Source organism: Danio aesculapii, chromosome 7 (assembly GCF_903798145.1).
Source record: "Danio aesculapii chromosome 7, fDanAes4.1, whole genome shotgun sequence".
NCBI classification, from domain to species: Eukaryota; Metazoa; Chordata; class Actinopteri; order Cypriniformes; family Danionidae; genus Danio; species Danio aesculapii.
This window is the reverse complement of record NC_079441.1, coordinates 28,188,887-28,215,234: the sequence shown is the minus strand read 5'-3', so window position 1 is coordinate 28,215,234 and position 26,348 is coordinate 28,188,887. Positions and strand designations below refer to the sequence as shown.

At 34.6% G+C, this 26,348-nt stretch overlaps 1 protein-coding gene across 2 annotated transcripts in view; it reads left to right on the top strand.

Moving 5' to 3' along the window:
• Nucleotides 1-26,348, top strand: part of vps13c (vacuolar protein sorting 13 homolog C) — a 109,905-nt gene that overhangs the window by 68,064 nt on the left and 15,493 nt on the right. For both annotated transcript variants that reach the window (XM_056461529.1, XM_056461528.1), the window contains 27 exons: nt 27-119; nt 709-1,164; nt 1,581-1,736; nt 3,440-3,698; nt 4,153-4,313; nt 4,462-4,583; nt 5,435-5,732; nt 8,701-9,090; nt 9,873-9,977; nt 10,168-10,329; nt 10,419-10,544; nt 10,908-11,041; nt 12,257-12,383; nt 12,468-12,703; nt 12,834-12,975; nt 15,067-15,207; nt 15,306-15,387; nt 15,480-15,549; nt 16,976-17,087; nt 17,209-17,322; nt 19,335-19,468; nt 19,569-19,650; nt 19,778-19,891; nt 23,430-23,505; nt 23,605-23,768; nt 23,898-23,943; nt 25,636-25,759. In XM_056461529.1, the coding sequence (XP_056317504.1) occupies nt 27-119; nt 709-1,164; nt 1,581-1,736; nt 3,440-3,698; nt 4,153-4,313; nt 4,462-4,583; nt 5,435-5,732; nt 8,701-9,090; nt 9,873-9,977; nt 10,168-10,329; nt 10,419-10,544; nt 10,908-11,041; nt 12,257-12,383; nt 12,468-12,703; nt 12,834-12,975; nt 15,067-15,207; nt 15,306-15,387; nt 15,480-15,549; nt 16,976-17,087; nt 17,209-17,322; nt 19,335-19,468; nt 19,569-19,650; nt 19,778-19,891; nt 23,430-23,505; nt 23,605-23,768; nt 23,898-23,943; nt 25,636-25,759 (4,226 nt within the window). The remainder of the gene's footprint in view (nt 1-26; nt 120-708; nt 1,165-1,580; nt 1,737-3,439; nt 3,699-4,152; nt 4,314-4,461; nt 4,584-5,434; nt 5,733-8,700; nt 9,091-9,872; nt 9,978-10,167; nt 10,330-10,418; nt 10,545-10,907; nt 11,042-12,256; nt 12,384-12,467; nt 12,704-12,833; nt 12,976-15,066; nt 15,208-15,305; nt 15,388-15,479; nt 15,550-16,975; nt 17,088-17,208; nt 17,323-19,334; nt 19,469-19,568; nt 19,651-19,777; nt 19,892-23,429; nt 23,506-23,604; nt 23,769-23,897; nt 23,944-25,635; nt 25,760-26,348) is intronic.

The window sequence follows — 26,348 nt, the reverse complement described above, 5'->3', positions numbered from 1 at the left end:
AGATTTTGAATTTATTTTCATTGCAGGTGCTGAGGCCGTGCTCTGTTGAACTTGAGACCAAAATGCCAGCCAATGCACCATTAACTGGTTCAATGACTGTGGAGGAAGTCATAGTCAAAGTGGGTGTTTTCTGTTAGCCGTATAGATTTACAATAAAATAGTTAGCATTCATTGAAAATTGAAATCTTTTAGAATCTCATAAAGCCACATTTGATCACAATAATATATTCTTGCTGAATGAAAATATTCATTAAATTTATTCAAACCTAAATTTTTAAACAACAGTGTACAGTATTTGCTCTCTAAACTGCTCTTTTTCATAGTTTTACTGTACAAAGCTGCTGTTACTTAATGTCAAGATCATTTTAACAATTCAGTTGTGTAAATATACAGCTATAGAAAAAATAAGGAAACCATTGTTTGCGATATTGAGTCATTTTTTGCTAATTTTAATATTTTATGATAGTCATATGTTACAGTAAATCTATTTTATTTAAAATTTTAATTCTGAGACACTTATATAATAAAAAATAGTATTATTTGGACTATTAGTACTTTAAAAAAATCCACTAAATCTACAGAAAGGAAACATTTTGAATCAGTCTCTTCATTTTATCCAAAGGTCTATTTAGCATTTTAATAAAATCTTTTGTTTTCATCATATCCATATCCAAACAAAAATGCTTTTTCCTCATCTTGCTGTCTCAGATTTCTCCCATCATTCTCAACACTGTCATTACCATCACGGCAGCCATGGCACCCAAACCCAAAGAAGAGCTGTCACAGCAGAAGTCTGGTGACCAGAACAGCCTCTGGTCTTTGATGAACGTCGCAAATGCAAACTACTGGTTCCTCGGAGTGGACACTGCCTCTGAGGTCACCGAGAGCTTCACAGATGTGGACAGCAGTAAAGATGGAGAGACCTTTGGGATAACAGTGAAGGTGGTGCAGGTTACGCTGGAGTCGGGTTTGGGGCATCGGACTGTTCCTCTGCTGCTTGCAGAGTCATCCTTCAGCACTACGGCTCAGAACTGGTCATCATTGCTCAGTGTTTCTGCAGATATGACACTAGAGGTCAATTACTTCAATGAGACTCATGCAGTATGGGAGCCACTGCTGGAAAGGGTGGACAATGGGAAACGCAGGTGGAACCTCAAATTGGACGTGAGAACTACATTTTGCACACTTTTGCATATAAATTTGCATTGCCACCACATTAAATTGAACAGTCAGGTTTCAAAAGTAATTTCTCCCCTACATAGGTGAAGTGCAGTAACTACGCAAACATTAAAACTGAGAAAAAGCCTTTAAAGTTTTTAAATCGGCATGTGGGTAGATTGGTGGTTTTGTTTCTCTGAAATAGGATGCAATTGAACAAGGAAACTTTATCACAACACAGAACAGATGTCACAAAGCCCAAATCAATTTTGGCCAAATGCGTAGTCGATCTGCTTTCCCTTTGGATGGCAGATTTATTTGTCATGTGGTGTTTTTCAGTCTGCTTTTCTGTGACTTTTTTTTTAGAACGGGGTTTGCAGTGTGTCCTGTTGGTCATTATTTGCATGTGTTTCTGTGTCTAGATGAAGAATAACCCTGTACGAGATAAAAGTCCAGTTCCCGGGGATGATTTTATTATGCTGCCAGACCCTCGCACAGCCATCACCATATGCTCCAAAGACACCATGAACATCACAGTGTCCAAGTGCTGCCTCAGTGTCTTCAACAACCTGGCTAAGGTAAACCGATCTGTCCCAAGAACAGCATTCATGCAAATAACATGCAAAATGCTTTGTGTTTGGTTTTCCAGCAGTTGCATAGAATTGTGGATGCAATTTATTTTTTAGTTTTTTAGAAATTGACAATTGGTTAAAATAACAAATTCTTTGGTTTGTTATGATTGAAAATATTATGGTTCAAAAACAGGCCAAGTATTTATTTCAACTGCATATTAAAGAGCCCCTATTATGCATTGAAAAAGGTCATATTTGGGTTTCCAAAAACAGGCTCATATGCATGCAGGGTCAAAAACACTTTCATTATGTTATAATATGCATTTATTTTTACCTAATTATCCCAACGACTACCATATGATTCGTTTAGCGATTCCTTTGTTCCCAAACCCCTCCTTGGCACAATGCTAATTTCGCTGATTGGTCCAATGACCCAGTCTGTTGTGATTGATCGACTGCGTGAGACGGAGAGAAACATCCACCACGGCTTATTAACAAGTAGTCAGAGTGCAGAGTGTATGTGTGAGCCCAATGTAGGAGTGCATGAAGGCAATGCAGCTCAACACCAGCTAATTGCTCTATTCTTAACCATAAGTAAAAACAGTGACACACGTTCAGTATTAATTCACACAGCGGCAGAAGCTGAACTATTTTGAAACTTGACCGCCGCACGTGTGTAGGAACAGCTGATGGTGGCCATGACAATGACAAACGACAGTAGATCACGCATAAACAAATCGTCACGCGTCGCATTTTAACGTGGCGTTAGACGCGAATATGGAGTTAACCAGATACAGTACATGGGGTTACAAGTAACAAAACACAATTAAATACATCATTTGCAAGCTAGAGAAAACACGGGGGCAACCATTTTAATCGCACTTAAGTTACTTACACGTGTGAAATGGAGGAAGAAACTGATCCATGAATCGTGTACTATAAAGTTTCTGTCAAGCTCTGACAAAGTCCCACACATCAATAGTCTTTTCTTATCCTTCCTTTAACAAATGGCTGATGAATCCCCCATTGTAAGTGTGTAGATTGCTAAAGCACTCATCAGAAAAATGACGGGAACACAGCACAAGGCTGGGGCTATAATGCTGAGGTATTTTTGCAAAGATAAACTTCAACCACTGGCTCTTCAGAGCCTCATCTTTGGGTAGGAAAAACAACACTAACTTTCCCTCACACTTCAGAGCACAGTGTCTTCGCGACTTGATTCAACCGGGATCTTCTTTTTCTTTGCTACAGTGTTTGTGGGTGGGGCCGGGGGGTTCAATTTTCCTGGGTCTGCATGTGCAACAAATGGGCAGGACTGAGCTCTGTATCAACGTCTCGCCAGCACGGCTAAAGACTCGTTACTGTGGCGATTCGTTCAAACCACTCTGAGTCGACTCTTTTATAGATGAATCAATAGTTTTAAACATGGTGCACTTTTAGATGTAAGCCTGGCTTCCTAGCTGGAAATTTCACTTCACTTAGAGCTGTGTTACACACTGCATGGAAGATCATTTTCAAAAATCCATAATAGAGGCTCTTTAAACAAATTTATGAAGAATCATGAGACACAGAAGATTCAGGTTGAAAAAATCAGCATCACCATCATAGGAAAAAGTACATTAAACCTTTGAGTGTTTGTGTATACATGTAACATTATCAGTACATTTTTTATACACATTGAATTTGTTCATGCATTCATCTCTTGGCAGGCATTCTCAGAGAGCACAGCCTCCACGTTTGACCATTCCCTGAAGGAGAAATCTCCATTCACCATCCGCAATGCTTTAGGCGTTGCTCTCATTGTTCAGCACAGTGCAAACCTACGTGTGCCTGGCTCATCCACACTGGGTAAAGTGCACGAATTGGCTGTGGATAAAAGTCTGGATTTAGAATATTCCTCGTTTGAGCGTTCATCACGACAGTCTGCCCTGCAGAGGCAGGAAAGCTGCTTATTCAATCTCAGCATAGGTGAGCAACACGGACAAAAAATATCTGCACACACATAAATGGAAGTTATATCTGCAGCTATGCAAACTATTATAAGACTGCTTGAAATCTCTGGATTTACTAGTATGTGTTTGAGTGAAATGATAATATTTGCTTTACTCTAAAAGTTCTGAAAACATTTCTTCCTAATTTTAAATCCAAAAATAGTAATTTACTGAATGATTGTACTAGTAAATATTTTCAGGTGTTATGATTAAAAATCAGGTTTATTCCACCAAATATTGATTTCATAACCCTTCTGAAGTAAACACAGTGATTGTGTTGTCTAAAAGTGAATGGAAACATGGCACTTTTTGTTATTTTTGACAATTTTCTGTTTAATCTAGAACTTCCAAGTCCTTTAAATTGTGTTTTTTCAATGGCTATATATTTTATATATAAACCCTAATCCAAACTCTAAATGTCTCGTGTGCAGTTCCCTCAGGTTACAGTGAGATTTCGAATATTCCTCTGGGTAAGCCAGGCCGCAGACTCTATAATGTCAGACAACCCATGCAAGAAGAATCAGTGTCCGTTCTGCTTCAGATTGATGCCAGCGAGGGCAACAAGGTCATCACCGTACGCTCCCCCCTACAGGTCCGTCTGCTCACGTTACCTGTAGAGAAAATACATCTGTTCACCTGTCTGGATGAAGAAATACTCATGATATTCATTCATGAAAATGACCTTGCTAAAGTCATATCTAATACTATTCTTTTTTCACTACATGCTAATTGTTTAACAGATAAAGAACCATTTCTCAGTGCCTTTTGCCATTCTGAAGTATTCCCCTGAGCGTGGCGAGATTGTGAATGTGGGGGTCGCTGAGCCTGAGAAGGAGTGTCATGTTCCTCTGGAAGCATACAGGTGTGGATGCATCTCGCTTTGTTTTAGTGCATTTTTGCATTTTCTTTGATATTCAAATGAGTCAAATATAATAAGTAGCAACCGTAACGACAATCTGTCACCACATATTAATTTAAGAAATATACAACTATCAATTTAATAACTATACAACTATATACTATTTGCAATAATAGTTTAAAACTTTAATTTCCTTTAATCTGATCCAAATGGAAACCAATCAGGAGGCTAGTTTTTCACATTTGAGATGTGCTTTGAATTGTATAATGATATTACTATCAAGTATGATTGATTCATGTAAAGTGTGCATATGCTGTATTTGAATTCATGCCAAAAGTTGAGTGTTTCATAGCTTATTTATCACATTACAATATTTTTGCTTTAAGTACATGTTAAGGCTTGACATTTAAAGTGTATGCTATTTTCATTTCTGTTTGTTTAATATATATTTTTCATTCTGTTGACACCTGATTAAACCTGTTTACACCTGATAAAAAGATGTTATCAGATTACAAGTAGACACAGCAGAAAATGTATCTTATTACAAAGTGCAAATAGAGCCAAAAGGTATAATACAATAAGTTAAAGGGACAGTTCATCCAAAAAGTTCAGTCTTTCTAACACAAAAGACAGTATTTTGAAGAAAGTTGGAAACTGACTGCCATTTAATGGCTTAAAATAGAAAATTATCAAAAATATTGTACAAACCGAACTTTTATTATTGTTGTTCTATTTTCATAATGAAGTAACTTCATTCCTTGAATGTTTAACACCTCTCTACTGCACTGTAAAATCATCTACTAGTGCTACTTTGTTTCTTGATATAACTTTCTGTGCATTATGTGTTTCTTCAGGAGTCAGCTGTTTTTGCTGCCTGTTGGTCCTTTAGAGAAACTGTATCGTGCCTCGACCACATGCATCGCTTGGAAAGAGCAGGTTCATGTGAGCTCAGAGGTTCATGCGGTGCTGCAGTGTCCTGCAACAGAGAGCAACTTCCTGCCGCTGGTGGTGAACACACTGGCCATGCCTGATGACCTGAGCCACATCGCCAACCATGGGGAAGTGGAATGGGACCCTGCTTACGTCATCCATCTGCACCCACCCGTCACAGTCAAAAACCTGCTACCCTACTCAATACGCTATCTGCTGGAGGTGTGTGCAATATTACAGTTGCCTTACAAATTCTGGAACACATTTGATGTTAAAAAGGGAAAATATAAGAATAAATATATTACCCAGACTCCTCTACCTCTTTCAAATGCTACCCACAGAAATCTCCAGAAAACTAGAAAGGCAGATCTCAAAATTTATTTGGGCAGGGCAAAGGCCAAGAATAAAATATAAAACACTACAGCTTCTAAAAGATGATGGTGGGATAGGTCTTCCCAATCTTAAACTTTATTATTGGGCTGCACAGCTAAAACCAATAGAAGCATAGATGAAGAACAACGTGGATACACGTTGGTTAAACATGGAGAAAACATGTTAAACATTCACTCCTTTTTATAGACTCCAGTAGGAGTAATGTAGTAATGGGAAAATGGACAAGAGCTACTTTAAAAATATGGAAAAAGATACAAATTTCGTTAATAATCAATCCTTCAATTTCCCCATTGACCAAAAAATGGTCAAATAATATACTAAATTTCGTATATCAGCTTATCAACAAAAACAATTTTAAGATCATTCGAACTATTAGTAGAAGAATTTCAATTACCAAGAACTGATTTCTACAGATATTTACAAATAAGAGGTTATCTTACAAAACACAAAGAATAGGAGAATATCATCAATCCGAACAAAATAGAGAAGTTGATGATGAAAATTCAGATGGGGACTACTGGCAAGCAAAATATTTCGAAACTGTTATCATATTATCCATATAATACTTTTGCATATAAAGAACAGTGGGAGGCTGAAATGCAGGTAGAGATTACACAAGAAAATTGGACAGATATAGGCTCAGAAGAGTCACAAACTCAAATGTATGGAAAGAATTTAAGTGGAAAATCATTACAAGATATTTCCGCACCCCACAAATTGTAGCAAAGATAAGAATAGGCTCATCTAACAGATGCTGGAAAGAATGTGGTGATCAATTAGGGAACCGCTCTCATATCTTTTGGTATTGCCCAAAGCTGCAGCAGTTCTGGGATGATATCTATAAGGTACTTGGAGACAGATTTTGTATTGATATTCCCTTTAATCCAACCGTGGCAGTCCTAGGTATGGTTCCTGAGAGCATGGGGGAAAGAAGAGTTATTTATTTACTTCAAATATTACTTTCTGCAGCACTGAAATGTATTGCGTCTAACTGGCTTAGATTAGACCCACCTACATATGAATGATAGATAAAACAATTAGAGAAATTTATGAAATGGAAAGAATAACTTATTGCCTTAGACTCCAGATGAATATATTTGAAGCAAAATGGAACCCAATTATAATAATTATACATAACTAACTTTAAACATACAACATAGATTTAGTAAGCAGCCACATTGTATACACAATAAGCATTCTGAGACATCTCCCACCCACACCCCCCCCCCCCTTTTTTTATTTATTTATTTATTTATTTATTTATTTAATTTATTTATTTATTTTACCTTCAACACCATATATATTGTTTTAAAATAACACTGTACAAATGTCTTTCCCTTTTTCTTTTTATCCCTAATCTTTTCAGTACCCACCTGTATCCTTATTGACTATTTCTGATGTATCTCTGATTTTGTGTTCTAATAAAAAAAAAATTATAAATAAATAAAAAGTAAAAAAAGGTAAGGGGCAGCAATTTTTTATAAATAATTTAAATATCATAATTTAAATGTATAATATTTTTTGTATAATAATTATCTACTTATTTTATTATTTAATTAGTTTTTATATTTTTAAAGTATAATTTAATCCTGTGGTGGAGTTGTCAGCAGCTGTTACTACAGTTTTCCATGCCACATGGTCTTTCTGCAGTCATTTACTACAAATATATTTACTTTTACATTTTTATGCATTTGGAAGAAGCTTTAATCTAAAATTGGCATACACCAAATTGAAGGTACACTTATTTTAATTGGTCTTTGCTTTCCTTGGAAATCAAATCTGCGAACTTAGTGTTGATAGCACCATGGTCTACTATGTGAACTACAAGAAGTCCTGAAATCATTCCAAAATGCTAATTTAAAGTTTAATAAACATTAGTTTTTTTATTATCAATATTAAAGGTATAGTTTACCCAAAAATCGAAGTTCTGTGTTTAATTACTTGCCCTCATGTCACTCCACATCCCTGAGATCCCTCATCCTCCATAATGTAGGTAGCAACAGTCTGAAGATGTTCAGTAAAGTCCAGTGAAGATTAAAGGTTTAACTATAAGAGGACAAAGCTCCAAGAACACGTTAGTGAGCTACAATGACTTTGTTCTTCTAAATCAGTCAGCAGCACAACACACAAACACTGTATTTCCCATGGTAAATGTTCATCTTGATCTAATGTGAAGGATTTCAGCAAACAAAAAGTTACTCAAACTTTTTGGCACATAAAAGGGTTCTTCATGATTACAGTTGAACCCCTGAAGTCACATAGAATGTTTTGACATTGTTTTTGGTTCCTTTTGTGGACTTTGGATGTCTAGAGGCCGTTGCTGTCTATGGAGAATGAGGAAGCTCTGATTTCATCCAGAAAATCTTAATTTGTGTTCAGAAGTTGAATGAAGGTCTCAGGGGTTTGGAACAATATAAGGGGCAGTAATTAATAACAGAAGTTAAACTTTTGAGTGAACTAACCGTTTAAAAATAGTTTGTGGAAATTGTGATAAATATTTTCAGCAATATCTAACAAATAGAAATATCAAAAGAGAATTATTTATTTGAAAAGTAATCTTTTGTAACCTTGTAATAGTTGTTACTGTGTTGTTTAACGGCATCTAATTCCAAAAATTCCATCTATGTTTTATAAAAGTATTCTTTTCTTTCAGCAACAGCAACAATAAAAATCCTACTAACCTCAATTTAGTTTTTCTGTGAAGCTCTCCTATCATTAAACCATCATTTTCTGAATGAATGTCAGTTTAACATTCTACAGCCAGTCATTTATCAAAACTCCATCACATCTCCGACAGGGTTCTGCAGACATCTATGAGCTCCAGGAGGGCAGTGCGGCAGATGTGCTGAACTCGAACGTTGGCGGTGAAATAATGGAGCTTATTTTGATCAAGTACCAAGGTCGTAACTGGACTGGCCGTATGAGGATTAGCAGAGACATGCCTGAGTTCATCACCATCTGCTTCAATTGCGACACCGGAGAGGCACTGACCGTGGATGTGTGTGTGCATGTGTCCCGAGTGAGCGGCAAATTCATCCTCTCTGTTCATAGTCCATACTGGATCATCAATAAGACGTCCCGTGTGCTGCAGTATCGAGCCGAGGATACCTTCGTGAAGCACCCATCCGACTTCAGAGATGTGATTCTGTTCTCTTTTAAGAAGAAGAATATCTTCAGCAAGAATAAGGTTGGATTGGGTTCTTTAGTAGTTATTTTAGCAAAAAGGTGTTAAATAGATCATTTCATGCCGATTTAATAGGGATAGTAGATCCTTTGCTGATCACAAATGAAGATATTTTGAATATTGTCGATCGCCATTGACATTCAGAGTAGGAGAAGAAAATATTATGGAAGTTAATGGCAACATTCTTCAAAATATCTTCTTTTGCCTTCAACAAAAAAGTAAACCCACACAGAATTTTTTTATTTTTTTTAATATGACAGATTTTTCTTTTGGGGGGGGTGAATTGTCCTTACAAAGTGCCCCATTGTGCTTTTTCAGATATTTTGGATAGTGCACGATACTTCCAAAACATAGAATCAATTCCAGCTTTACATAAACCTATGTAGGACAGCACGGTGGCTCAGTGGTAAGCACTGTTGCCTCACAGCAAGAAGGTTGCTGGTTTGAGTTCTGACTGAGCCAGTTGGCATTTCTGTGTGGTGCTCAGGTTTTCCCTACGATCCAAAGACATGTGGTATAAGTGAATTGGGTAAACAAAATTGGCCATTGTGTATGAGTGTATGTGAGAGTGCTGTGGTGACCCTTGATAAATAAGGGACTAAGGCGAAGGAAAATTCTTAAATAAACCTATGTAGATTTGTTAAAATATTGCATAATGCAAGCCTAAGGTCTTCTTGCAAATGGAAAAACATAAACTTTACACTTTATGGGTACATTACATTTTAATAATTACAAATTATTCTGGAGATCCTTTTTTTTGTTTTACACTCTGCTCTTCATTTCAGTTGCAGCTCTGTGTATCCACCAGCTCCTGGTCTGAGGGCTTCTCGCTGGACACCGTTGGTAGCTATGGATCTGTGCGCTGTCCAGACAAAAGCGGAGACTATCTGGTAAATGCTTTAAATTTTAGAGATGACATAATAAAAGGGGGAAAAGACTTTAAGTGTTACTCTGCATGTAAAGTTTGACATCACATCATTCTACTATAAAGTACCAAAAATTTTATTCATTTTAGGATTTGATTTTACAGCTTTATATTAAAGAATAACTTGTTTCTTGTTTGATTTTTTTTTTTTTTAGGTTGGGGTCAGTATTCAAATGAGCAGCTTTAATCTGACGCGAATTGTTACCATGAGCCCCTTCTACACACTCGTCAACAAGTCCTTGTTTGAGCTGGAGGTTGGAGAGGTGCAAAACAACAATGGCTCCAGCAACAAGTGGCACTACATTTCCTCTACTGAGGTCAGAGCTGAATTAATCTTTTATCGAAGGCAGCAGTATTCACTCAATGTCATGTGTGTGTGTTTACTTTGATTATGTATGTGTTACAGTGTTTGCCTTTCTGGCCTGAGTCCAGCACAGAGAAGCTGTGTGTACGAGTTGTGGGATGTGAATCCAGCTCCAAATCCTTCTTCTTCAACAAGCAGGACAGCGGGACTCTGTTGCGCATGGATCAGGTGATCATGCTTTGACTATGAATGGGATGCTTATTGTACTGTATTAAATGGGTAGTTCAATTTAGAATTATGTCATCATTAACCCACCTTTCGCTTGTTCCAAACCAGTTTGAGTTCATTTTTTGTTAAACAAAAGGATGCTAGAAACCTGTAACCATTGACCTCCATATTAGAAACAACAAATACTATGGAATCAGTGATTACGCTTTCCACTATTCTTTAAAATGTTTTCTTTTGTGTTCAACTGAACAAATAAGCTCAAACATGTTTGCTACAAGTCAAGGGTGAGTAAATTATGACAGAATTGTCATCCCTTTAAATCATGTTAATAGCTCTATTAAATCTAATCATTGTTTTCATCAGTATGGTGGCGTGATAGTGGATGTGAATATCTCAGACCACTCCACTGTCATCAGCTTCACTGATTACTATGATGGAGCGGCACCTGCTTTAGTTGTGAATCACACACCCTCAGCCACGGTCAACTTCAGACAGAGGTCAGCACTGTTTCACTGTTCAGCACTGTACATGTATGAATGTAAAATAGACCATAAAATAATGTCAATTTTTTTTTACCAATTTTGATACAAAAAATGTGTGGGAATATTTACAATCCCCCATTTTGAAAATAAATATTTTGATCCATTTTTCAGTGAATATAGGCAATGTATTTTGGTGCGTTTAAACAAAACAGTTTTTTTTAAACATATATATTTATTAAAATTATATTTTAGTCACAGAACATATTTAGAAATTAAAAGATAATACAATTAAATTCAAGCTAAATATAGCAAAAGAAAATGACAAAGTAAAAATTTCAACAATTTTTTTTTCCATTTTTTTTCTCTTGATTTTTCCTCTTTAAATTTGTATTTAATATTCTTCTATAACATAAATTTGGGTGTACTAGTTTTTGGACCGTTATTTTGTTAGATAAGCTCCAGATTTGGCCTCAGTACTGACTAATCTATTGTATATGCACCAATATAATATTGTATAGCTTTCAATTAAAATATGAATTTATAAGATAGATTTGTGAGGGGTGCACTCATATATGCTGAGCATTGTATATGTATATAGTGTTTGACCCAGCACAATTTGAATTACCAGTGATGTATTTGGTAAATGATAGGGTGCCATCCAAGGCTTTAGCAGCACATAATTTATTAGTACAATGCATAAGCATTAACATCAATTAAGCGTTAACATCATAAACTGTTGCCTGTCTCTGCAGTGTTGTATTCTTTTGTCAGTCTCCATGATATTTAGCACTTCAAGTTGTAGAAGATTTAATCTCTTGGGCTTTTTTCAATCACAAAGCCGTTATGTCTACATTCTTTTTCTCTTATCACAAAATCAGTGACGTACAACAAAATCTTAACTCCAATCAAAAACATAACTCTGACTCCTTGATGTTGTTGAATTTCACGCTTGAATGATGTCACTGTCAGGAAGTTTACATCATTTGTTTCTATAGTTTAAAACAAAAAAATTGTGGTATTGCAAATACAACCAGGAAAATGGTCCAGGGACCACCCAGGTGGCTAGTTCCTATAACGGAGTTCTTATAACTACCCGATGGTACAGCATTTAATTTGAAACATTGACTTATGTCCAACCATAGGATCAAAGTATCCATATCAGTGAATGTATGATCATACTCTTATTGAGTGTTTCGGAGTGTGTGAATGCGCATTTGTGTGCTTGTGCAGAGGCTGTGAGGAGTGTTGGGCACTGCGGCCAGGTGAAGCTCAACGCTTTGCATGGGATGATCCAGCAGGGGTGAGGAAGCTTTGTTGGAGCTGTCAAGACCACAGCGGAGAACTGGACCTTGTCAAGGTCAGAAAATGATTGAGCGTTAGTCAATCTACTGACCTTCTTACTGCACTGCTCATCGCTTCCTCTCATGCTCTTCTATTTTAGGATGAGTGTGGGCAGTTTGCTTACAGCAGCTTGGTTCAGATTCATTGGGTGTCTTTCCTGGATGGCCGGCAGCGGGTGCTGATCTTCACCGAGGATGTTGGCATAGTCACAAAAGCACGGCAAGCAGAGGAGCTGGAGCAGTTCCAGCAGGAAGTCAACGTCTCATTACAGAACCTGGGCCTGTCACTCATCAACAATGACATCAGGCAGGAAATTGCATATGTTGGCATTACCAGGTAAATAATCCACACCCAGCAACAACTGGGGTTACCATTAATTTATAATAATTACTAGACAGTTGAAGAGGGAGCATAAATGCCACTTGACTGTCTAGTTGATGACTAATGATTGATTTTCCTTTTAAAGTTCTGGTGTGGTTTGGGAAATGAGACCGAAGAACCGCTGGAAGTCCTTTAATCACAAGAACATTGGACTGCTGGAGAAAGCCTACCAGAACCACATCAACAAGAGTGATCCCGGCTGGACTATGCTAGAAACTGGCATAGAGGTAATACAAGACTTCACCAAGAAAAGTTTGAACATGTAAAATGTCACCATTTTTTAACACTGACGTGAACATCCAAATGAAAAGGGATAGTTCACCTAAAAATGTAAGTTTTCTGTTCATTTACTCACCATCAGGCCATTCACTATATAGGTTTCTTTTCTTAAATTGAACATAGAAGACTTTAGAGAGATTAGTCATTCATAAAATGTAATCAAAGGCTACCTGCAAATTGAGTGTCAGGAAAATATATAAACATATACAGAACTACTGTATATATGTAAAACTATAAACTTCTCTTTTTCCTCACCTGCTCTAGCTTATATTTTTCTACGTAAATGTACTTTTTCTGAATGTACTGTCTCTTTACGATCAATCATTTGATGCCTTTCTCGTTATAATTTGCTTTGGATAAAAGCATCTACTAAATGAAAAATAAAGGTTAAGCTAAATTGAGGTCTTTTAAAAAGTAACAATCTTGTGCAAGAAATTAGAAAGTATTTAACGCATTACATTACATGTAATCCATAGCCACTGCAAACAGTCCTAAGCATGTTCTTCGCAGTCTGCCATGCAAGATTCCTGTTGAAAAATGCAAGTAAATTAACAGCAAACGTTTACTTTTTCATTCATTCATTCATTTTCTTTTCGGCTTAGTCCCTTTATTAATCTGGGGTCGCCACAGCAGAATGAACCACCAACTTATCCAGCATATGTTTTACTCAGCGGATGCCCTTCCAGCTGCAACCCATCACTGGGAAACATCCATACACATCATTCGTCATCACGACATTCACACACATACACTACGAACAATTTAGCTTACCCAATTCACCTATACCACATGTCTTTTGATATGTGGGAGAAACCGTAGCACCTGGAGGAAACCCACACCAACAAGGGGAGAACGCAAACTCCACACAGAAATGCTAACTGACCCAGCCGAGGCTCTAACCAGTGACCTTTTTGCTGTAAGGCGATCGTGCTACCCACTGTGCCATTGTGACGCCCCTTTTGAGTGAAATATCACTTTAAATAGTTATAATTCAAGGTTGGTCTTTTAATGTAAAGTTTACGTTTAATTTAACTCAAAGGTAGTAAAATATCCTTTATTTTCCAATATTTAATCTTCTATTTTATTTAAAAATATTTTAGAAAATACACTGGGCTTTAAAATTTCAAAAAAATGTCTATTTATGAATTTAAAATCCAACAGGTGATTTCATTAAACATTTGATTAATAATAATATTAGCAATAATAATAATAATAATAATAATAATAATAATAATAATAATAATATTACTACTATCACAAAAGAGTGACCAAATACTAGGCCTGTCACAATGATCAATATATTGACTTCACATCGCACAACACATGGACATGATCTCAGTGATTTTTGGTGATGCAATATATATCGGCCTTACATAAAAAACAATTGTAACAGCATTTTAGCTGATTGGGGCAGCACGGTGGCGCAGTGGGTAGCATGATCGCCTCACTGGTTCGAGCCTTAGCTAGGTCAGTTGGCAATTCTGTGTGGAGTTTGCATGTTCTCCCCTTGTTTGCATGGGTTTCCTTGCATTTTTACATTCTGATTCCAATGCAGAGTTATTAAATTAAATATTCTTAAGAATAAAATTGTATGTGTTTATTTATATATATATATATAATAATTCTTTATATATTCTAATAATTCTGACTTCAACTGTAAATATAGTGGCATAAATGGTCTTAAAATGACAGTGATATAATTTATTGCAATAAATTTTGATGCAATATATTATAGAAAAAATGTATATTTTATATACATTGTAAAAGGTCTACCAAATGTCAGACCATGTCCAGACTGTTCCATGTCAGACCTTTCAAATTATTTTATTTTGTCAAGATTCTAATTATTTTGTAATATGAAACATGGCCTAATAGGTGAAGATTTGAAAGATTTGAAATATACAGCTACCAATATTAAAAGGGTTTACATGGGATGATTTTTTGAGTAAATATGTCAATAACAATTACAATAAAAATGTGATGACACAATTAATGTTGCTTGGAATTCATGGTATTTTTTTTCGTATTCATTAAAACAGGTGAACTTTGGAAGAGTGCCCATGTTAATGAGACAGCCGTTTTCCTGCCAGATAAGGAGAAACTTCCTGCCTGGCATTCGTGTTGAGCTGAAGCAGTCGCCTCATCAGAGGAGTCTACGTGCACAGCTCTATTGGCTACAGGTAACGCATACACACTTCGTACAGTACTTGTTGAATATCACACTTCCGTTGCTTTTGGCTGCCGTTCAGTTATTATGTGCACCATTTATTTGTTCCAGGTGGATAATCAGCTGCCAGGAGCTATATTTCCTACTGTGTTTCATCCTGTTCCTCTTCCAAAATCCATTGTTCAGGACTCAGGTACAAACAGTAGCTAGCATGTGAAGACTGTGTCTCAGCTAATAGACTTCTGAGTGCACATGTGAAGTGAATGAACTATTTTTCATCTTTAGAGCCAAAGCCATTCATTGATGTGAGCATCATCACGAGGTTTAATGAGCACAGCCAAGTCATGCAGTTTAAGTAAGTGATGGCACACTGAATACATTACATTTACTAATTGTTTCACAGTATCAGTTGTACTAAGCAGATTAGTTACTACATTGCTTAATGAACCAAATTTTTACATGTATGCATCTAACGAAGTGTATGTATCTCTCAGAAAGGCACATGCATTAATAAAAAAACGCATAACATTGCCTGACAAAAGTCTTGTCGTCAATCCCAGTTGTAAGAGCAACAAATAATAACTTGACTCATAGTTGATCATTTGGAAAAGTGGCAGACGGTAGATTTTTCAGATGAATCTGTTGAACTGCATCCCAATCATCACAAATACTGCAGAAGACCTACTGGAACCCACATGAACCCAAGAATCTCAGAGAAATCAGTCAAGTTTGGTGAAGGAAAAATCATGGTTTGGGGTTACACTGAGTATGATCTGCAGAGTGGATGGCAACATCAACAGCCTGAGGTATCAAGACATTTGTGCTGCCCATTACATTACAAACCACAAAAGAGGGCAAATTCTTCAGCAGGATACCACTCCACATACTTCAGCCCCCACATCAAAGTTCCTGAAAGCAAAGGTCAAGGTGCTCCAGGATTGGCCATCCCAGTCACTAGACATGAACATTATTGAGCATGTTGGGGGTAAGATGAAGGAGGATTTGAGGATGAATCCAAAGAACTCTGAGGAACACTTTCTTTGCCATTCCAGATGACTTTATTAATAAGGGATTTGAGTCATTGCAGAGATGTATGGATGCAGTCCTCCAAGCTCATGCGAGTCATAAACAATAATAATTCTTCTTCCACTGCACCATGACTTTAGATTCTATACTGTACATTATTTCTGTTGAGTGTTTGTCTAAACAAAGTCCAAATCGAGGCATGATCATATTTTATTTTGGTAAAATAAGCGTAATCTAGAAACCTTTGCCTCTCAAATTTGCCACTTCTGATACCAAATGATCAACTAGATCAAAACTAGTGTACAGTTTGAAATCATTTTACGACAGCTTTGCATTTTTATTTAGTAAGGATGAATTAAATTCATCAAATATTTGAGTAAAACATAATTATATATTTATATGTACAAAGAAAAAATAGAGACCACTTTTATCCAAATATACTCAGTTTGCTAGATACAGGTCTGTGTAAAATCTTTGCAAATATCTTTAGAAATAACAAAATGTTTCCATTTGTTAAAACATTGGTATTGTCTAAAAACTAATGTAAGTATTTATTCTATTTTTACCATGAATTAAGCAATTAGCAATAGAAATATCTTTAACATAAAATTTAACATAAAAAAAACTCCAAATAGATTTGTTTTTTTGGTTTTGTTTAGATTTTCTTTGTCACTACATAGTTGTTATGAGAACATGTGTGTTTTTGATGACTAGGAACAGTAATATTAAAGATTTTTGACTTTGTTTCCCTGTAGGTACTTTATGGCATTAGTGCAGGAGATGGCAGTGAAGATTGATCAGGGTTTTCTAGGGGCAATCCTTGCCCTGTTTACTCCAGCCACTGACTCCCAGGACAGTAAAAAGAAGGTATCCACCACGTCTCAACTTCCTCTGTCATTGCATTCTGTTGTATTTGCTCGGATCACCTGTGGCTTTATGTTATGCGAATGAACAGGGTGTACTAAAGACGTGTTTGTCTGTGTTTCAGAATAAGCTGATACAGAAGGATCTGGATGCCCTGCAGGCTCAGCTGATGGAAAGCTCTCTGACAGACACCTCAGGCCTCAGCTTCTTTGAACATTTCCACATCTCACCTATTAAAGTAATGAACCAGCACCACAATCCTCTCAAAAAAAAAAGCACACGATCTCGTCAGGGTCACATCCCTATTAGCACCTTCACTCAAGTTTCAGATGTTATTTACACTAATATGTTTCAAAATCAAAATCTTGTTGTGGTTATGCCTGTCCACACTACTCTGGCATCTTCAAGTCATGTAAACAGAGCAGTTTGAAAAAGCAGAAGTTTGAAAAAATCAGTGTTGTGTTTCAGATTAGATGCAGACTTTTAAAAACGGAGAAACAATCACTCTCTGATTGGTCTTCTGAACTATTGCATATTGTTCCTGAGGTGTCGGCAAGATATGCGCATGTCCAGTAAGCATGTGTGGACAGGGATCAAATAAAGTAAAAACAGCAGAATAGTCAACGAGCATTTTTACGAAAACGAAATAGTGTCTTTCTGAAAACGCTCTACAAAGCGGATAAATTTGAATACCATGTTTTCGTGTTGCAGAGCGGACTGTAAAAAATGGAGGCTTTCGAAAAACAATGATGCATTTTAGTCATGTGACCAATTCAGCTAACATGGTGGACAACATTGTAAAACAGATGTTTTGGATGCTTAAAGATTAATGTCAGTTTGTACATTCTCTATATTGTACACTGTTCATATTGAGCTATTGTTCAGTGGCAGAAGCAGACCACAGTTGCGAAAAGAGATGGAAAGTAAATAAATGGCAGGCAGAAATGACACAGGTGCCGCAGTGTCTTACGTTTGTTTGCATGCGCAGTAGAGCTGTTATCGGGCCATAAACGTTAGGCCCATCAGAAATCATCCCGAGACCTACAAGTACATATTTATTGACAGCTTTATAAAGCTTGAACCCGTTTACAGCCTGATATTATTCAAATGTGTACATGCACACAGCTCTTTTGCCTTTTTTCACGAGTGAGTCGTTTATACCTGTTTAACATCATTTATTCATAAGAAACATATAGGCCACTTAGAAGTTGGAAGAAAGAAATAAAATAAGTCCTCTGTAACATCGTAACATCTCAGCACTCTAAATAGGCCCAAGTACATACACATAGCCTTTAAATTGGCCAACACACCAATAAAAATAACTCTTGCTTAACAAATTAAATTAAAATAAATTCTAAATTCTGACGGGTATTTGGGGAACAATAACAACGGGTACAATAACAAAATTAAGATAAAGGCTCTGCGGGATTTGTTTCGCCACTTCTCTTCACAATCTGGCCTTAAGGCGACGGTGAAGCTGAATAATTAAAGAATAATGCCAACATTAGCCTATGTACGCTGTCTACATTATGCATTTATGATTTAATTAATATTTAGTTATAATTTGAAAATACTTAAGTCACCAAGATTAGGCTTTGTGCATAATGTAGCAAACCCGAGCCCAGCCCGACCCTGTCCAAAATGATAGAAATGAAGCCCAAACCTGTCGATCTTCAGCTCTAATGCGCAGTACTGAACGAAAGTGTTTTCAGTCATTTTAGAGTGCATGATGGAAAGAATTTTAAAAAATTGTAGACACAGAGAGTTTTTAGACAAAAATGTTATATTCAAATTTATCCGGATTAGTGTAGACGTGCCCTAACTCACTAGGTTCAATATTTGTTGTGTCTCTTGTGATAGTTATATTGTGAAAGAAATGTAATTATTTTGTAACAGAAAAATGCATGAAAAATTTCAATAGAATCACCCGGTGGGAATTTCTGTTAAAGCACCTAAACAAACTCTTAAAGAAGCCTTCATTTTTCATTTTTTTTATATTAATTTTTAATTCAGAACACAAATTGGTTAGACATTTTTTAGTAATTTTAAAGTCTAACATTTTATTTGTTGTTATTATTTAAATTTAAACATATATTTGCTCATTAATTACTCTCCCTCAGGGGGTTCCAAACCTTCATGATTTTTCTGTTGAACACAATTGAAGGTATTTTAAAAAGAATGATGACAGAGTTTAAATTTGGATTAACTATCCCATTAATGTCTGACCTGTTTGTGTGTGTGTTTGAATAGCTGCATCTCAGTCTGTCTCTGGGCTCCAGTGGAGATGAGTCTGAGCAGGGTGATATGGTCGCCATCCAGTCTGTCAACCTGCTGCTCAAAAGCATCGGTGCCACACTTACTGATGTGGATGATTTGATTTTCAAGTAAGTCAGACATGCACATTCTTAAATACTGGCTCATATGCTTATCTGAAAACACATTTCACACGGTCATCTATTGACATTTTTCTTTCTCTTTTTTCAGACTGGCTTACTTTGAGGTGAAATATCAGTTCTACCGGCGAGATAAACTGATGTGGGCAGTGATCAGACACTACACTGAACAAGTGAGTGATCTAAATACACAATAATACAATGTCAGAGTTGGTTATATGAGCAAACGCTCTCCCGCTCATATTTTTAGGTCATATCATTGTATGTGATGGAAATTCAGAGTCTTTTCTCTCTTCATAGTTTTTGACACAGATGTATGTGCTGGTTTTGGGTCTGGATGTTCTTGGAAATCCATTCGGGCTGATCCGAGGCTTATCAGAAGGAGTGGAGGCTTTCTTCTATGAGCCCATTCAGGTCTGATACGTTCAGTTCATTTATCTCTCCATTCAGGCCCCACCGTTTAATTCACTATGGATGTGAGAGTGTTACCTCTCGCAAAAAAATAAAAAATTCAGACAAGCACATTCACATAAAATGTGCATATCAAATATTATTACATTATTAGATTACATTATTACATTATTATTATTACAATTACAGTCACCATTTTTTATATTCATTTCATATTTGCATGTAATTTAAAATGCAGAATTACACACACACACACACACACACACACACACACACACACACATAAATACATGATTACATGTTACAATTATGAATGCGTTTGTACTCGTAAAACATTTGTATTTGTAAGTAGATTATATAACATTTACATAACATAAACGCTCTTATTTTATTTTTATTTTTTTATTGTTTTTACAGTTTCACAGGGCAATATTTTCATTTTATGAAAACTATCGGTAATAAAATCAATAATGCTGTGTGCCATTTATATATACAGTGCATCCAGAGTGTTGCAAAGGCTGTAAATACTTAAGTACATGTGATTTTTTTTTAATTTTTTTTTTTTATTATTTTTATTTTATTTTATTTTTTTTTTAACAAGTTTGCAACAATTTCAAAAAAAAACTTTTTTCACATTGTCATTATGGGGTATTGTGTGTAGACTTTTAGGAAATATGTTAATTTAATCCATTTTGGAAAAAGTATGTAACAAATTTTTTTGAAAAAGTGAAGTGCTATGAATACTTTGCAGATGCTCTATCTATCTATCTATCTGTCTGTCTGTCTGTCTGTCTGTCTGTCTGTCTGTCTGTCTGTCTGCCTGCCTGCCTGCCTGCCTGCCTGCCTGCCTGCCTGTCTGCCTGCCTGTCTGTCTGTCTGTCTGTCTGTCTGTCTGTCTGTCTGTCTGTCTGTCTGTGAAAAGTTCAGATGCAAAAATCTCTAAATCCATCAGACCTCTTTTCTTGTAAAGGAGCATTTTCTAGCAGGCTCCTCTGATTAGGTTTAGAAGTTTTATTTAATAGATAATAAAAAGGTTATTAGCTAGTAAATAAAATAGCTTTTTTTTTAATATAATTGTCACTTTAGACAATTCTTTGGTTTTTAATAAGGTAGATTTTCTTTTGCGTCAAAATCCACCAGTGCGTTTTTTTTGCAAAAACCTCTAAATCCACCTATTGGGACAAGACATTGTAATTAGTTGAAAAATCACTAAAGAGGCAATTAGAAATTGTTTTACCAAACAAAAAACACATTACATAAACCACCTAAAATTTAAAAATCTGTCAAGTAAGTGGTGGTTCATTCCACTGTGATAAATCAGGAAAAATGTAAAAGGAAAATGAATAAATGAAATCTGTCAAGTAAGTGCATTTATCAATTTTACTTTAAAATTAACATTAATTAAATTTAACAATTTGTTGTCATTTCTGATATTTGGGATTTAGATTTAATGTAAGTAGAGCAATGTAAACATTGCAAACATTGTAAACTAAGCTTGATAGATTAAAATAATGTTGTGTAAAACATTATGAAACAACACTAACTGTGCATTGTCCATTATTATGAAAAGCTCATGAGACGTATCGGTAATATGAAGTAATACAAATAATGTATAGTTTTATACATTATATTAATCTTTTAAAAAAATAACTTAAATTAGCAAATAAAACGCAAGGTAGGCCTACTGGGAAAAAAGGGAATGTCTCTCAGACAATTTTAGAAGCTGTCATTCATTCATTCTCACCATACTTAAGGCAAAAAAACATTACACTTTCGACTTATATATATATATATAAATATATATATATAAATATATATATATAAATATATATATATATATATATATATATATATATATATATATATATATATATATATATATATATATATATATACATACATATATATATATATATATATATATATATATACATATATATATATATATATATATATATATATATATACATATATATATATATATATATATATACATATATATATATATATATATATATATATATATATACATATATATATATATATATATATATATATATATATATATATATACATATATATATATATATATATATATATATATATATATATATACATATATATATACATATATACATATATATATACATATATATATACATATATATATACATATATATATACATATATATATATATATATATATATATATATATATATATATATATATATATATATATATATATATATATATATATCAGTGCTTCCCACATATAGACTACTTAGGCAGGCCGCCTAGGTATATTAACGGCTGCCTAAGTATATTTAGTGACACATTTTTGTATCCGCCCAATAACCAAACATCCGCGATTAATGAAGTAGTGAAAAATCTTCTCTCATTTACCTGTTTCGTTCTGTGTGCGTGAGACCAACACTGCCATAGACAGCCTTACATGCTCTGCAGACACAGAGGAGTGCCTTTTTGGGACTTAAAAAATTCGTAAAATGTCCAGGATTCAACTTTTGCTTTCTAAAGCTCGGATGCGTTTTTGCATCACTTTTTAACTTAAGCCTATTTCGATTGGCTTCTCAACTGACTGCGTGTGCACAGTCGTGAGGGCAAGAGAAACATCAAATAACAAATTTTTTAAAAATCTAAACGACTCAGGAAAACTTTACTCGAAGAGGACGAAATAACTGGTCTAAACAGGCTACAAAATGTATGTAAACCATTAGTAATGATGATTAATCAACGCCTTATTTAAATAGTCTACAGGTTTAATTTTGTAATTATGATAATTTTTTTAGATATTGTCTGTTTTTATTTCTTTTTCTGTCATTTATTTCTCATTTGCTGATTATTTTATTCATTTGATGATATCAATTTACAATGTAGGCTATTTTATATACATTTCTAAAATGCTTTGGCAATCAAGTTTGCTTTGAACTTGAAAGAAAGAGAGAATCAGACTTGTCAGTGGGTGCACATGGCTCCTGCATGGTATAAAAGTAAGAGAAATTGTAATGTCTTTTTTTGTTGCTTAAACCCAATGAAAAGAAATAGTGAATAATAAATAACATATATATATATATATATATGTGTGTGTGTGTATATGTATATATATGTATATGTATATATATATATATATATATATATATATATATATATATATATATATATATATATATATATATATATATATATATATATATATATATATATATATAGAAAATTGTCATGAAAATAATTTTACATTTCATGCTTATAAATTTCAGGCCATTTTAAAACAACAACAACAAAAAAGAAAAGTTAAGCATGTTAGCATTTCATATGTGCAACTTACATTATTACGTTGTTATTATTATTTAAACCCCTTTATACACATGCATGTGTCAAATAAACTTTGTTGATTCTGATCAGTTTTGTCAGATTTTTGTTTATTTCGTGAGTATTAATTTATATGTCAGACAACAAAGGTATGACATTAAGATTTGTGTGAGTTTATTTAAGACTGGTGTCATTTAATATATTTGTGTGTAGGGAGCTGTTCAGGGACCTGAGGAATTTGCAGAAGGTTTTGTTATTGGTGTTCGAAGTTTACTGGGTCACACAGTGGGTAAGATTCCTCCAGCTGTTCTCTCTCAAACCCACATATATTCACCCAGGATCTTTACTGCTCATGATTGGCTGTTTATAAACCGTATAATCTCCCTAGGGGGTGCAGCTGGCATGGTGTCTCGTATAACTGGCTCTGTGGGTAAAGGCCTGGCAGCCATCACTATGGACAAAGAGTATCAGCAGAAACGGAGGGAGGAGATGAACAGGCCCACCAAAGACTTTGGAGAGAGTCTGGCTAAAGGAGGAAAGGGCTTCCTTAAGGTACTGAACACACACACACACACTGACGAAAGAAAAAACCCTTCCTTTTGTATTAAATGAACATTTACAGTAGAGCTCCATTGTGTACAACATGAATTGACTTTTTGTCATGCTCCTGTTCTCCTTCAGGGAGTGGTTGGTGGAGTAACTGGAATTGTGACCAAACCGGTGGAAGGTATGGCGGTTTACTGCTGATGCAACACTGGCTTGAATGAATTTGATCTCTTTTTGTGATGGCAAAACTATTTGTATAAAATGCAAACAATAACAGTTTACTGGAAAATGGAATTGCACAAATAAATACAGTTGACAGCAAATTATTAGCCCTGCCGCCTGTCAAATTAAAATCATTTTCAAATATTTCCCAAGTGATGTTTAACAGTGAAATTTCGTAGACATTGTTATTTATTATTATATTTTTTACGGGTCAATACTATTATCTCCCTTAAGAGATGTAACATACTGTATTACTGTTCTCCAGTGACTTGCCTAATTAACCGAATTACCCTAGTAGCGCATTTAAATCGCACTTTAAGCTGATAACTTGTATCTTGCAAAGTAACTAGTAAAATATTATGCACTGTCATCATTGCAAAAGGCAAAAGATATGAGCTATTAGAAATTAACTATTAAAGGTATTTATTAATTAGTAGCAATTATCTGAATAAAGTGTGACGTGGGCATGGCGGCCCGGGCATTGCACTGGACTGATCCATGCTGCACATCATACTTTTTTAATGCATCAGAAATCAACTGACAAACACTGTACACTTCAAGGCTGATCTTATAACTTCCACCTCCTCTAAATTACTATTAATGTTGTCGTTGTTTTCATTATTATTATCAACACAAGTATTTTATAGTTATTACATTTATCTGTCCACCTATTGAACTTTCAATCTTATTATTACTACTATTATTATTATTATTGTAATATAGATTTTCTCCTTGTTATTCTTATTAATATTATTTTTTACTTAGTTTTCTTATTTTTTGTATATTATCATTATTATTGTAATGTTTTTTTCCCTTTTGTTATTTTTCTTATTGCTTTGTCTTCTACATTTTTTTTATTTTTTTCCCTTTATTCTTTCTTTTATATTTCTTTTTCTTTATCTTCTTCTGCTTATTATCATTATTATTATTTCTCCTATTCCTGGTTTCCCATCCTACCCTCATCTCCTGATTATCATTACGTTAATGTCATTACTTCTTCTTTTGTTAATCATTATTATTATCACTGTTCTGACTTCATTATCATCATTACTAGTATTTCTACCATTGTCATTATTCAGGTTGTTGTTGTAGTTGAAGCTGTAGTAGTAATAGTAGTTGTTGTTGGGATGGTTACAGTAGTAGTTGCGGATTTAGTAAACCCAGTGTAGTCGTTGTAGTTGTAGTAGTAGTAGTCGCATTAGTAGTAGCTGTAGTAACAGCAGTAATAGTCGCTGTAGTAGTAGCATTAGTATTTGGTGTAGTAGTAGTTGATATAGTACTTGTAATCATTATTATTATTAATGATGTTGTTATAATTACTGTTATCCTTTTTTACAGTTGTTATATATATATATATATATATATATATATATATATATATATATATATATATATATATATATATATATATATATATATATATATATATATCAATACAATCATTGTTGTTACTCCTTAAAAAAATGTAAATTAATTATTAAAATTGCTACATTTAAAAATGCATTGAACAAAAAAGGACTTGGGAAATATTTGAAAAATACTTAAAATTTTACAGGAGGGCTAATATTTTTGCCATCAACTGTATAATGCCAACCACTCACAGCAGAATCTGTTTAAGATTATAATATTTAAAAATCTCTGGTGGATTTAGGGGCGAAAAAGGAGGGGGCTGCAGGTTTCTTCAAGGGCATTGGAAAAGGCCTGGTAGGAGTGGTGGCCAGACCTACAGGGGGCATCGTAGACATGGCCAGCAGTACTTTTCAGGGCATTCAGAGGTGAGACACACACATGCGCACGAATGTCTAAATATAAACACAAACACATATACTGTATTCAGAGATAGATTCACATGCACTATTGTTCCAATCTCTTGGGTTGGAAAGATTTTTTTTAATGAAATATGCATTATATTGATCAAAAAAGAGACAAAGACATTTACTGTTTGATGTTAAAAAAAAAATGAAATACTTCAGCTAAAATAGCACAACTATTTTCAAAGATGATAGTAATGAAAATTTATGAAAAAATTAGCAAAACAAACAAGCTTATTGATTAAATTATATTATATTATATATAGCTTATATATTATATTAAAACGATTTCTGAAGTATCACTGACGCTGAAAACTCGAATGTTCAGACTGAATGGATGTTATATACAGACCATTATTGTAATTGTAACAACATTTCTCAGTTTGTCTGTGTTTTAAAACATATTTGATCAAATTGATGCTGCGTTGTTGAGAAACATTTCCTAAAAACACCTGAAACTTGTCTATAGCACTTGTTTATGGAGAGAGATTAGACTCAATAATAATTCACGCAAAAGACACGATGTACACATGCGTAGCCAAATTCACGTACG